This window comes from Medicago sativa, chromosome 4 (genome assembly GCF_051527215.1).
Source record: "Medicago sativa cultivar Bolivia chromosome 4, Bolivia_mono, whole genome shotgun sequence".
In the NCBI taxonomy this organism is placed as follows: Eukaryota; Viridiplantae; Streptophyta; class Magnoliopsida; order Fabales; family Fabaceae; genus Medicago; species Medicago sativa.
This window is the reverse complement of record NC_140752.1, coordinates 74,060,788-74,075,007: the sequence shown is the minus strand read 5'-3', so window position 1 is coordinate 74,075,007 and position 14,220 is coordinate 74,060,788. Positions and strand designations below refer to the sequence as shown.

General features: G+C 32.5%; 3 protein-coding genes across 4 annotated transcripts; all 3 read left to right on the top strand.

Moving 5' to 3' along the window:
• The first annotated feature begins 1,685 nt into the window (after window positions 1-1,685).
• On the top strand, window positions 1,686-4,272 carry LOC146931765 (uncharacterized). Of its 2 annotated transcripts, none has more exons than XM_085703327.1 (3): window positions 1,686-2,567; window positions 2,733-2,818; window positions 3,396-4,272. In XM_085703327.1, exons 1-3 carry the CDS (start codon window positions 2,415-2,417, stop codon window positions 3,991-3,993), a joined length of 837 nt encoding a protein of 278 aa, XP_085559453.1. In that variant the 5' UTR covers window positions 1,686-2,414; the 3' UTR covers window positions 3,994-4,272. The 2 variants fall into 2 exon arrangements, with proteins under 2 accessions (XP_085559453.1, XP_085559454.1); XM_085703328.1 differs by having other exon boundaries at window positions 1,688-2,567; window positions 2,736-2,818.
• Window positions 4,273-5,541: 1,269 nt separating this feature from the next.
• LOC146931764 (large ribosomal subunit protein uL5-like) lies at window positions 5,542-7,542 on the top strand. The gene is made up of 4 exons (XM_085703329.1): window positions 5,542-5,681; window positions 5,770-5,812; window positions 6,461-6,656; window positions 7,128-7,542. Exons 1-4 carry the CDS (start codon window positions 5,571-5,573, stop codon window positions 7,321-7,323), a joined length of 546 nt encoding a protein of 181 aa, XP_085559455.1. The 5' UTR covers window positions 5,542-5,570; the 3' UTR covers window positions 7,324-7,542.
• Window positions 7,543-8,662: 1,120 nt separating this feature from the next.
• LOC146931763 (senescence-specific cysteine protease SAG39-like) lies at window positions 8,663-10,683 on the top strand. Its single transcript, XM_085703326.1, has 2 exons — window positions 8,663-9,176; window positions 9,974-10,683. Exons 1-2 carry the CDS (start codon window positions 8,741-8,743, stop codon window positions 10,558-10,560), a joined length of 1,023 nt encoding a protein of 340 aa, XP_085559452.1. The 5' UTR covers window positions 8,663-8,740; the 3' UTR covers window positions 10,561-10,683.
• The last annotated feature ends 3,537 nt before the right edge of the window (window positions 10,684-14,220 follow it).

The following is a 14,220-nucleotide window of genomic DNA, read 5'->3' as shown; positions in this document are numbered from 1 at the left end:
AAACCATAACAAGTTTTCTTTCTTTCTTCTATACATCACATTATTTTGGTAAATATTTTCCCCATATCTTCCTAAGAATCTATAACTTACATACTATGCTCTATTTGATTGAAAAGTGGTTAATTATTATTGCTGGAAATGGAACCATTTGTGTCAAGGTTTGTTCTTGCATCTTGAGGGTAACATGTTTGACAAAAATATTTCAGAACATGTTTTTCAAAAGTTTCACCTGCTTCTTTCCAAAGGCTGATGAATTAGATTGATCAGCTTTGTGTGTATGTATGTATGTATCTGTATCTATATACACACACACACACACACACACACACACACACACACACTAACTTACACCCACCTAAAAACACTAAGGGGGCGTTTGTTTAGGGGGATAGAGAAAACATTCCCAGGATTGTAGCGTTGGAACTAAATATACCTTTATTTGGTAGATGAGAACAAAACAAAATGCCCAGGAATCAATGTTTCCCAGGAACCAAAATATAACCTCCTTTACCCACGTTTTCCTCCATATTATTCCCATCATATGGAGATGGGAAAATTGTATTCCCAGGAACCCAAACCCATTATCTCATGTTAAAAGCCAATTATGCCCTTAGTTGATACTAATTATATATTTGGTTATTTTATTAAGGATACAAGTAACTGCCACTTCTATAGATTTTGGACTTCATGTTCACTTCGTACTCCCATTATCCCAGCATGTTCAGAAGAAGGATAAAAACAAGAACCAATTAGAATGAGCAATGAAAATTAACTCCAACTAGATTTTGTATACTTTTTCATTTGCAGGTTTGGAAAATCTCAAAGGTTAATAGAACACAAAATCGTACACTTTCACCGCATACACAATAGGGGTATTTTTATAATTATAACATTCATTCCCAGGAATATACATTGTAAACCAAACATACTTTATTTATTCCTTGGATTTTTTTTTAAGTAAAGTTCCCAGGAATTAAGTTTTTTACCAAACACTTTTTTCTATATTTTCCTGGGAATAAAATCATCACCTATATATTCCTAGGAAAGTTAATCCCGGGAATAAATTGTGTATCCGGCAAACAAACGCCCCCTAAAAACACTAAGGTGCAAGTTAGCAAGCTACACTCACCTAAAATTACTTGATTATTTACACTCATTTTTATAAGTATTATTAAGGTGCAAGTTAGCAACCTTCACTAATTTACACCCACTTTCATCATTCCAAATATTGTTTCCGTAAAAGTTTGTCTTTATTACATGTTTTGTACCTTAAGCATGTCATTGTCTTTTTTGTTTCTTTTTTTAAGGATCTTTTTTAAACTAGTTACAAAACTGCCCCTCTATTTAAAATTAATTAGAATATAAACAAAAGGGTGTTTTAGTAAATTATAAGTGAGTGCAGCTTGCTAACTTGCACCTTTAGGTGGGTGTAAGTTAGCAACCCTATATATATATAGGGTTTTGCTAGAAGACACCTTTTATGAAGGTGTCTTTTAGCAAGTTATTCTATGAGCATTTGTTAAAAGACACCAACTAATTTTTATGAAGGTGTCTTTTAGCAAAGTTATAACTAAAAAGTAGAAATCACACATTGAGGTGTGGGTTGCTAAAAAACACATTCATGGGTGGCTTCTAGCAAAACCCATATATATATATATATATATATATATATATATATATATATATATTTTTTTTTTTTTTTGTGAAAGAAATCAGTTTTGTGTATTGTTCGCGGTTAAAATAAAGGGGGTATACTCCCCCCGGTCCTATTTATAAAAAAAAAAGTTGACTTTTTAGATTCATCGAGTAATTGATGTATCTTGTCTAGAATATAGACCAAATGTGTGATTTATGCAATGAATCAAAAAAGTCAAATAAATACCTGAGGGAGTAGCTTATCATTAAAATTAGGTCTCATGTTTGATAGTTGAGCCTACACCTGAAGAAAAAAAAAATTGAGAGGATTTTCAATGGAGATAAGTCATATTAGGATCATACCATAATTTTAATTTTATATTAGAATCTATCGTTTTCGTGTTTTCATGATATCTTATACAAATTCCGAACTAGTGAATAGTGATGCAATTTTTTACTTACCCTCAATACTTAAAAAATAACATTCAATAAATAAAGCTTCCATTCACACTTGAAGAACATGATTCTTTCTTGAATTCTTTTGTTTCAACATGGAGTAAGCATCAGGCTTTGAATCAGAATAGAAAACACAAGAGCTTCAAAAGTAATAGTTGATAGAAGTGACAAGTGACAACATTACATTACTAAGCATATATTCTTATCTGACAACTAAAATGAACAGAGTCATTTATTCCGTAAGTCCACAATTGAAGCAATATTTACACCCTCTAAATAAGAAAAGAATATATGCATGATCAATTGAGGAGCAAGGTGAAACGATGAGCCGAAACATGAACAATTTTACGCCTTTGCCAGGCCTTCGGAGAACAGATTCTAGAGCCTATGATGCTCCTCATCACACTAGCAATAATCCTCATGAATTCAATGAAGTACCTGTGTTTTACAGATCTCATCACTCTACTAGGGCCAATGTAAGCATATCACAATATTCTTGATTTAATAGCAAGATTTTTAGGATATGAAAGAGAATATAAAAAACCAATTATATTTATGTCTATAGAAGAAGAGAGTTGAAATTGGAATAATCATTGTTTGATGGTAACAACTTGTTAGTATTTAACTTTGGTTCATGTTAGCAGGATGAGAGGAGTTCAGGTGCACAAGATCCATTGCGGTTGTGGGAAGTCAGAAGAACTCCTACAGAACATCATAGGATACCAAAGTAAGGCCAAATTTCCAGTTTGCTTATGTGTTTAGTTATGTAACACTGACACTTCAAATAACAAGCGCGTTTGGTGTATGATACATGACCAACACATGTGGTTACATTCAATAACTTCTATTTTGTTAAATTATTACCGGTGTTTGCGTGTCTGTGTTTGTATCAATTTTCATATTTGTTTAAACTTCCTATTAATTATATACATAGAACTTAATATTCTGGAACCAGTTTTTCTTTCTTTTTTATTGAAAAAAGTATACAGTGCTTGATAATATTAGTATGAGAAGATATTTTCATTGGATGATAAACTAATGAGATGATTATATATAGATGTTTGTTTCAATTGCTTTAAATTTTAGAGAATTTAAAAGTATTTGATTGATATAACACTGAAAAAGATTCCTACAAATTCAGGATTTCATAACAATGAAACTGGTATTCTCAAGGATGAAAAAGGAATACACTTAACGAGATCTTTGTTTTTTGTAGTAATATAGTTCTTCCAAATACTGTTTTTCAGCAAAGGAGTGTTCTATTTAGTTCCATGAACTTATTATAGTTTTTGAACAATTTGCAGTTTTCCATTACAACCACATAGAAGACAACAAACTTATAATCACAATGAGGACATGAGAAGAAGGGGCTACAACCCCACAAGACTCAGAGAGATTTTCCAGCATTCAACTTCAAGATCAACATCAACACAGCAAAGAAACACTCAAGTTCCACAATCGGTAGAAAATTCCAAATCCACTTTATTAAGCAAGTTAAGGAAAGTAGTCTACGACCCTACACCAAAGCGTTTAGCTAGAAGAGTTAGCTTATATTATAGAGGCAATGCAGCAAATGATTTGAAAGAGAGTGTTAAAGAAAAGAAAGAAGATGGTATGAGATGTGCTATTTGCTTGGAGGATTTTGAGGCCAAAGAAGAGGTGATGCTTACTCCATGCAATCACATGTTTCATGAGGATTGTATAGTAACTTGGTTAACAAGTAAAGGTCAGTGTCCTGTTTGTAGGTTTGTGATTTTTGAAGGAGTGAAGGAAAAATCATCTCCCTTTAACAGGAATGACATTACCAATTTGGAACCCGAGGGCGTGATCTCTGCAGAGCTTTTGTCAGTTTTGAGGGCCATGGAAGAAGCTTTTCATTTAGAAAGTGTGAATTACGGATGAAGTTTTAAAAATCGAATTTGACATCAAACCAGCGAAACTGCAACCAAATCACCAAAATAACCAAACCGTATTAAAGACTGGTTCAAGGTTCAACCGGTTGAACTGTCCAATTCAGTATGGTTTTTAAAATAGTGATTCTCGATATACTGCTAAATTTGATAGGGTGAATTTGTGAGGGGCAATGGTAATGAGAGTGACTGCAAACCATGTTGTTATTTCTCAATAGTGTAGTATACATTAGTTCAATATTAATTTTATTAAACAGTTTGTTGATTTCTGAATGTTTATCTTATTGACTAGTAAGTATGTATGATACGGGGTGAAAAATCCAAAATCATGTTCATTTTCTTCAAAAATGTGATTTTATGGAAACACGACTGCAGCAGGTTCATGCTCACGCTCCTTTTTCATGCTTGTGTTTGGTTCAGAGCGCAACCTTAAATTTAGAGCTCTCTTACTCTAATTTCTAGAAGCTACAAAATGTAGCCTGTGCCATGTGGTCCATCGTAATCGAAATAAATAAGGATTTGGTTTGTATGCACCGATAATGCAATTTTTTTAAACATGCATACAATCAAATCACTTTATAGTGCAATTTTTATAGGATAGTTCTTATAACTAGCAGACCCGGATGGAGTTGCTAGTTGCTACTCCATGCTATAAAGCTTAGTCTTTTCTTTATCTTTATGCTTCGACCATTTTGTTATCCATAAAACAAAATTGAACTCAATAGTTTCATTTCTCTCATCATAATGGAATCATTTTCATTTCTCTCATAATCTTTCTTTTACTTCTATTCAAATAAAAATTTGAACTATTTTTTTTTCTTTCTCTCATCATCATCTTTGTTTACTTCTGTTCATTCAAATAAATTTTTCCTTTTTTAGTACATGTAACAGAGTTTAATCTTTAATGATTTTTTTTTCATGGATGAGTTTGATCTTTACTTATGGAATAATTCATACTCCATTTGTCCCACAAAAATTGTCAAAGTTGCTCATTTCAAAAAAAAAAAAAAAAAACTAAAGGAGATTTATATATGAAGGAAAAAGAATATCAAGTCACCTCGTTAACTATTGGTTGGTTTTTATTATCAGAAATACAAAGTTGAAAAGAATAACTTGGAAATGATGCATATAGTAGTATTAATTCATGAGTATAGTTGAAAAAAATAAATTAATGTTACAATAAAAATTGTAAATGACAAATTTGTCAATTATTATTTATTATTTGTTACAATAAAAAAAATCTAATTTGTGAATCTAACTGATAATTCTAGTTTGTAATATCTTTAAAAAAAAAAATCTAATTTGTGAATCTAACTGATAATTCTAGTTTGTAATATCTTTAAAAAAAATCTAATTTGTAGCATTTTGTTTTAGGAAAATATTGTTTTTATCTCACCCTACTTATTTCTCCAATGTCACCCAAATCTTATTGGGCTTTACACTTTTCGATAAACCGTTGGGCTTAATACCATAGTTACCAAAAAAAACAGAGAGAAAAAAATGATTATATAAATAGCTTAGGGGTTTATTCATTCCATTCATCTCTGCTGCCGCAGCCGCAACACATCAATGGCTTCCGAGAAGAAACTGGCGAACCCAATGAGGGAGATCAAGGTTCAGAAGCTCGTTCTTAACATCTCCGTCGGTGAAAGTGGAGATCGTCTCACCAGAGCCGCTAAGGTTTTCACCCTTCTTCTCACTGGATCTGAGTTTTTTTTTGTCAATTTATAGATTTCATTTTGATATATTTTTTTTTTTTGTGTTGTAGGTGCTGGAACAACTTAGTGGTCAAACCCCAGTGTTCTCCAAAGGTTAGTTTTGTAGAAATTTATCACTGGGTTCTTATGTAATGCTGGTAATGAGTGTGGATTTTAGGGTTATGTTTAATTACATGTTTATTTTTATAGGTAAATAAACTTTATTATCAATTTTGGGATTCTATCAGTTTTTCTTCACAGACCTAGTGATTTGAAAGTGTAATGTTTTTCAGACAAAAAAATTAACTTGGGGCTTGGTATGTAGTCTAATTTAGGGTTAATTATGGGATTTTCAACTGTGTTATGTTTTTGTTTTCATTCAACAATGTGAAAGCTTGATAATAGGGTATTGATTGTAGTTTGATTTTGTAGTTATTGGTAATGATGAAAGGTTTGAACTTGTGACTAAAATTGTGGTAAGGTTGTTACGGGTCTTAGAGGAATAGGATTAATGTAAGCAATAAAATATCAAATCCACACATGTAAGAAAAGAAATGAAAGATGTTTACGGTCTTCGACTTGTCGGTGTACTTGAGCATTTTGGCTTACTTTTGCTCAATTTAACCTAGTTTCCATGCTAAAAAATCTAATGTACTTTATAACATAAAATGTACTTTATATTATATAATCTTATAAACTGGCTATCATATAATATTGGATAAATGTGGTTGTCTCATTTGTTTCTCCTTTGAATTTTTACAGCGAGGTACACTGTGCGATCCTTTGGAATCAGAAGAAATGAGAAGATTGCATGCTATGTTACTGTCAGAGGCGACAAGGCAATGCAGCTTTTGGAAAGTGGTTTAAAGGTGAAGGAGTATGAACTTTTGAGGAGGAACTTCAGTGATACTGGTTGCTTTGGCTTTGGTATTCAGGAGCATATTGATTTGGGAATCAAGTAAGCTTAAGAACAACTCTTGGATTTCATGCTATTTTTTTTACTTTTGTCAGAGATTAACATTTTAGGCAGGAAATTTTATGATATGACATAGGTTGTGTACTTGTGGTACAGACTGCATGTTCCAAATTAATTGAAAATATTTGTGCTTCGTTTTTATTATTCCTTGCTTTGTTGGTGCATATAATAAAGTTTGCTCTATATGGTCTTGAGGAACAAGGACTTATGTAGGCTAGGTTCATTTGTGTGATTTAGTGTTTTTATGAAGTAAAGTCCAATTATCTGTTTTTGCAATTTTGCTTACTGTACTTGAAATGACACTTCCATGCCTTTCTTTTTTGGATTTATTTTTCTGTATTTATGTTATCTTGCTTTAGGTTCATTCTCCTCATAAATGTTTGATTTCATAGTTGTTAAGATTTAAAATTATTGAAACATTATTGGTCCCTGATGCTTGACAATCTGCTCCAGGTATGACCCTTCTACTGGTATTTATGGAATGGATTTTTTTGTTGTTCTGGAGCGCCCTGGATACCGTGTGGGTCGTCGCCGCAGATGCAAGGCCCGTGTTGGAATTCAACACCGTGTCACGAAGGATGATGCCATGAAGTGGTTCCAGGTCAAATATGAGGGAGTGATCCTTAACAAATCCCAGGCAATTGTTTAGTTAAACTGAGTTCTTTTAGGATTATGTTACCGTTTTTGGCAACTATAGTTTGGTCTCTCTTGGACAATGTCTTAATTATCAGTCAGATTTTGGATCACTGTTTTTATGTTTTTGTTATGTTGTTTTATGACGAAGCACATGGGTTACCTATAGCTGTGTTAAATACTCCTATGCTAAGTTTTTTGAACCTCCATTAAAACAAGTCAACAATTTCCGTTATATTCTTGACTCGAAATGAAAAATGAGAACTATGTGGTGAACATTTCATTATGGCGGGCCTGTGATAAACGAAACTGGCAATCTCCAGAGAATTTGCTAATGTTGAAATTTGTTTTACTCGGTAACTTTTTATTTTTTATTAGCGATAATTTTTAATTGAGAAAACTAACTTCTGCACAAATTTTTTACAGTGTCACTAAACAAATTAGTCGCCCAATTTTATTTTTTTCTTTTTCGGTACAATGTCATCCAAATTTTAAGTGTGGTTCAAAATAATACTTTATTTCTATTCTATGAATTGCCAAGTAGAACTCTAATTATTCAAAATAGTCCCTATTATAAACGTTCATTGTTAACGTGACATGTTAATTAGATATGTCACATACATCCATGTTAACTTATTATGAGCTGATTTGTCTTTAAAATTTAAATCGTCTCTAGAATCATAGGCTAACTTGCTATGATAAAAGTTAACTTAGACTAGTTTGACTAAGACTTACAATTTTAGGGACGAGTTTGTTAAATTGCGAAAACTGGAGAATATTTTGACTGATAGTTGCAATTTCCAAAATCAATTTGTCTATTTACTCTTAACACCACCGGCAGTAATCAAGTGAAATAAAGTAGTACAACTAGAACTAGGCATTAACAGATTATGTTCAAATTAGAGAATAGGCAAATGTCATGTAACTTCATCTCAGTCATGTCATGCAACAAGCTTACGTGCAAGGGAATTTAAACACCATACAAAGTTAGGCTCATCAAATATGGGTAAACCCATAAAAAGAATCCATAATTCCTAGTATTGCTTGCCCATACATATTATATTATACGTGTGTAAGTTGTCCGCTATTCCGTTTCTTACATAAGCACATTTTAATTCATTAGTTTAATTTAATGAATTTTGACCAAGTTTCAATGCTCTACTTAGACAAACCACAAGCTACCATGTTCTTTAAATAATAGTACTATAAAATAAATAAAGAAATGAAAGAAATCAGCCATAACCCATCTAAATCAAATGCAATATTGCGTGGCAGGAACTTTGAATAAGAAAGCAACCATGTTGATTCAGATTAATTTATAGTTTGTAATCTCTATATAAATCACCAATACCACTGCCTTCAATTCATACCAATTTACATTTCTCCCTTAAACACCTACATACCTCAACAAAGCTTTCTTTGATAACAAGAAAATGGTTTCCACTACCAAAAAACAATACATATTGGCTCTGTTCCTCCTCCTTGCACTTGCTGGTATTACCAATGTCATGTCCCGAAAACTGTATGAGTCACCGTCTTTACAAGAAAGACACGAGCAATGGATGGCAGAACATGGCAAAGTGTATGAAGATGCAATTGAGAAGGAAAATCGTTTCATGATATTCAAAGACAATGTTGAGTTCATTGAATCATTCAATGCTGCTAACAACAAACCTTACAAGCTAAGTGTTAATCACCTTGCTGACATGACTCTTGAAGAATTTAAGGCTTCCCGTAATGGTTACAAGAAGATGTCTCGTGAGTATACTACAACATTATTTAAGTATGAAAATGTTACTGCTATTCCGGAAGCTATAGATTGGAGGGTAAAAGGTGCTGTTACTCCAATCAAGGATCAAGGTCAATGTGGTAAGATAAACAATGAACAATATTATACACATGAATACTGATTTATTATATGAATATATTTTGTCTTGATACTCCCGTTTCTAAGGAAATGAATTGTAGTTATTCGAAGTTAGGCCAAGCCCAAGAGGCAACTAAAAAACTGATAAAAAGTTGTTTTGGTCGGATGTCAAATTCAGATAATCCTGACATATTCAACCGTAATTGAAGGTCATTTATCACTTGAGCTCAACCACTAAATTATAATATCAACTTAAATACACAAATGTTCATTTCAATCTATCATACTATTGACTGTTGTGCATAAGGTACTATTACAAGGTTGCACAAATATGATTGAATGTCAATGCAATAATAATTTATATTGTCAAAGCTTACTTAATAAACCCTTATTATATATAAGATATAGGGTTAATAGGTCTTTACCCCCTGTAATATATGTCATTTCCGGTTTTACACCCTGTAAATTTTTTTTTTTTTGATTTCCCCCTTTAAAATTTTTTTCTTTTGATTTACCCCCTAATAGGCCAAACAAAAACGAAAATTTCTTGAAAAAAAAAATAAAACTGGTTTTTGTTTGGCCTATTAGGGGGTAAATCAAAACAATTTTTTTTTACAGGGGGTAAATAAAAAAAAAATTACAGGGTTTAAAACCGGAAATGACCTATATTACAAGGGGTAAAGACCTATTAACCTATGCTATACATTGTTCTTGTTATAATGATTTTTTTTGTGACTGAGTCTAATTGGATTGAATAATTAATGTTTGTGTTAATTTTGTCTTGAAAATAAAACAAAAGGGAGCTGCTGGGCATTTTCAACAGTGGCTGCAACTGAGGGTATCAACCAAATAACAACAGGCAAACTAGTCTCCCTCTCAGAACAAGAACTAGTTGATTGTGACACAAAAGGTGAAGATCAAGGGTGTGAAGGAGGATTAATGGAAGATGGATTTGAGTTTATCATTCAAAATGGTGGAATCACAAGTGAGACTAATTACCCTTATAAAGCAGCTGATGGAAGTTGTAACACTGCAACAACCACTCCTGTGGCTAAGATTACAGGATATGAGAAAGTTCCAGTTAATAGCGAGGAATCACTTCTCAAAGCTGTGGCTAATCAACCAATATCCGTTGCTATTGATGCTAGTGACTCGAGTTTCATGTTTTACTCAAGTGGAATTTATACAGGAGAATGTGGAACTGAGCTAGATCATGGTGTTACTGCTGTTGGTTATGGTAGTGCTAATGGTACTGATTATTGGATTGTGAAGAATTCATGGGGCACTGTGTGGGGTGAGAAAGGGTACATAAGGATGCAAAGAGGTATAGCTGATAAGGAAGGCTTGTGTGGTATTGCCATGGATTCTTCTTATCCAACTGCTTAACCTGTTCAATTATGTAACTTATGTCTCAAGCTTGTATTTTAACAACATTAAATATACATTTATACGAAATTTACACAGTTGTGTTATTTGAACATCAAAATCTATACATATTTGTTTCTTTTTCATTTTTTTCCCATCATATACTAATAACTCTTGAAATTTCTTTCACATAGAAACATACTAATTTAAATTAAAATTATTATTCTTATGCCAAATTTTAAAATTAAATACTAAAAAATAATCACATTGAATATATGTTAGCCCCTGCTGATCGAAAGACCTGCCTCTGCCCTCGTGTCTATGTGTATACCTACATGAATTGTATTCATGTATCCATATGATTTTTTGTAGCGGGATGATGTTTGCATGAACTAAGTTAAAATTTGTTCTTACCACATCGGGAAAAAATGGAAAACTTATAAAACTTCAAAACAAATATAATGCAAAAATCGAAGAGGAAATATGTGTTCGAATTCAAAAATGAAAAGAGAAAAATAAAGGAAGAGACAACACAGGTCCTTTAGGTTTCCTTCTTCTTAGACCACCGATCAAGATTTTGATGACTGAACAACCAAACAGTAGGCCCTTTAAGTTTTCTGCTTCATGGATAACCGATTTTGATATGTTCATGTAGCAAAACTGAAATTCAGTTATGTCGTGGTATGATGATCTTTAAACTGTAAATATAAGCTACAAGAGTGGAATAAGAGTGTTTTTTGGAATGTTTTTCTCGCGATAGGAGTCTCATTAAGAAGATGAATTCTTTGAATCATCGGTCGATTTATCGGTTCACACCCTATTTGGATCATAACTTACATGAAGCTTGGAAGCAACTATAAAAAGTATTGATGTAAGAAGAAATCCTTTGGTTCCCAAAATATCGCTCTAAGTGGTTAGATTTTGGGGATCGTAATACTAAATTCTCACGTGGGGGTGACTGCCATTCGTCATTGCAAAAATAAGATTGAGATAATACAAGATGATGCCGGGAACTGGATTACATATAAGGATAAACTAAGTCAGGCTGTGACCTGCGTTGCACGGGTGCGGGTACGGTACCTGGTACGGGTACGGGTGCGGGTACATGATACGTCATTTCTCAAAAAACAAAGGTACGGGTACGTTAGGATAATATTTTTTTTTTTAATTTAAAATAACATTGCATGAGAAAATTATATTGCTCAAATGAAAGGTGGGGCATTTAGTAGGAAGCAGCAGTTCTAGAACATAGGAAATGGTTGTTGTGCCTCTTGAACCGTTTGAATTGTATTAAGAAACAAAAAAAACTATAATGCTATTAATTCTCATAAAAAGGGCTCATTTTCTCCAAAAAAAAGAGGATGTGCTTAAGTAAGTTTGAGTTTTATAAAAAAAACAAAAAAAAAACTATAATTGCTATTAATTCTCATTAAAAGCTCCATTTTCTCCAAAAAAAAAAAGAGGATATATGTACCCTTCAAGTACCACTGCACTACCGCAACTGTACCCAACCTTTAAAAAAAATAAAAAAATATTGGTGCTTCATGGGTGCGTACAGTACGTGTACAGTACGTGTACCAGTACCCGCGCAGTACCCTGTACGGGTACGTTTAGCAAAATGGAGTACCCGTGCTTCAGAAGCTGTGACTAGTTTTTACAAAAATATCTATGTTGATGACGAAGAGTTTGATTCATTTTATCTATATCTACAACTTTCCCAGAGATCTAACAAGAGAAAATAAATAGTCTTGCTAGACTGATTACTCGTGGTAGATTTTTTTGAATGGTTCGTGCTATGAAGGGTGTAAGGCTCCTTGAGTTGATAGCCTTCAAACTCTTTTTTTTTTTCGGAAATGTTAACGAGTGCCCCGGGGCACTCTTTAAGCACTTTAAATGGTAAGTTTTGTATGAAAAGTTATGTAATGAATGCATTGAAAATTGTAATTGTTGACTTTTTAAAATAATAATTTTCAAATTTAGGATGCTTAAAGAGTGCCCCGAGTGCACTCGTTAACAAGACCTTTTTTTTTTTTTTATTTTTATCAAAGTCAGGGAAAATTTATGTGATCTCATCATTGACATCTTCAATTTTCATGCGAGGGTGGACGGAATTATTGAAACTCTTATTACCCTTATCTAAATGTGGATCCGGTTGTTCATATTAAGGAACCTAAAAAAAGTAGATTTGCATTGAAAATCATAATATTATTATTATTATTATTATTATTATTATTATTATTATTATTATTATTATTATTATTATTATTATTATTATTATTATTATTATTATTATTATTATTATTATTATTATTATTATTATTATTATTATTATTCAGGATGTCTTTGATTCCAGGAGAAAAAACTAGTTCTAAATGGCGGATGGCGATAAAAATAGAATTGAAGAAAGCTTATGACATGCTTAAATGGAACTTTAGTCATGATGTTTTGCTTGACATAAGATGTCCCTCTAGCCTTGTGATTTTGGTTTACCATTGTATTTCTTTTGTGAAAATGTGCGTGCATTGGAATGGTGATGCTCTTGTCCATTTCATTGCATCTCGTTGAGTGAGACAAGGAGACCCTATTTCTCTTTATCTATTTGTTTTGTGCATTGGGCGTCTATTTCATTTATTTAAGTTGTTGTGGAGCAAATTATGTGGACCTCCATCCATCTAACTAGACGGTGGCCAAGATTGTCTCGTTTGCATTTTGCAGATGATATTATCCTCTTTGTGGAGGCGTCTTTGGATCAAGTAGAGGCCGTAAAAGGAATTCTTGATTTTTTTGCTCTGGTTTTAGTTATAAAGGGAAAACATACAAGACACACAATTTCTTCATATCTTGCCTGGTTGCTCATTGGAATGTGAAGTGTCCAATGTTGTTTTTCGAGATCATCTTGGCAAGGTTTTGGTTTCTCTTATAGAGGCTTTCATTCAATTATGGTGGAATCATATTCAAAAGTGGCTATTGATATCCATGATGATTGTCTAAAGGTGGTAACATCTTGTGGTCTCATATCTTAAGGGGAGCTAATCATGCGACTGATGGTTTGACCAAACATGGTCTTTAGTCTTGTCTTGGTGGAGGTCTAGCCATTTTTTATTGAAAAAAAGAAAGCAAGAGAAAAACTAAGTGGAAGAGGGAGACAAAACAGGATAAAAGTAATAGTCAAATTAATTAATCCACAAAATTTTAAGCATTTTCAAAATAGTCTCTCATTTTTACGATTTAGCGAATACATTTCAAAATTGTAAGATATCATTAAAAAAGGACTCCTATATTAATTTCAATCGTTATAATTATGGCATATCATGTTAACTAGACATGTTACATTGCAAGTTTATTTTACATTAACGTCAACTCAGTTGAGGCTAATTTAAATATAAATTTAGGTTATCTTAAGGACTAGTTTATTATAGAAAATTAGCTTATGAAGTGTTGACATTGATTTAGGATCAACATGCCACATTTTAAATTAACGTTTTATGTCATATTTTCTAATAGTAAGGTAATAGACGGATTTTTATTTATTTTTTGGTTACTAATGAAGAGACTATTTTGACCACCGGTTTCCCAATTTCATAATGTACTTGTCAATTCGCAAAAAATAAGACTATTTTTACTCATGCTTTCAATTTTTTAGGACCAATATATCTATTCGGCAAATACTACAAGCAAGTT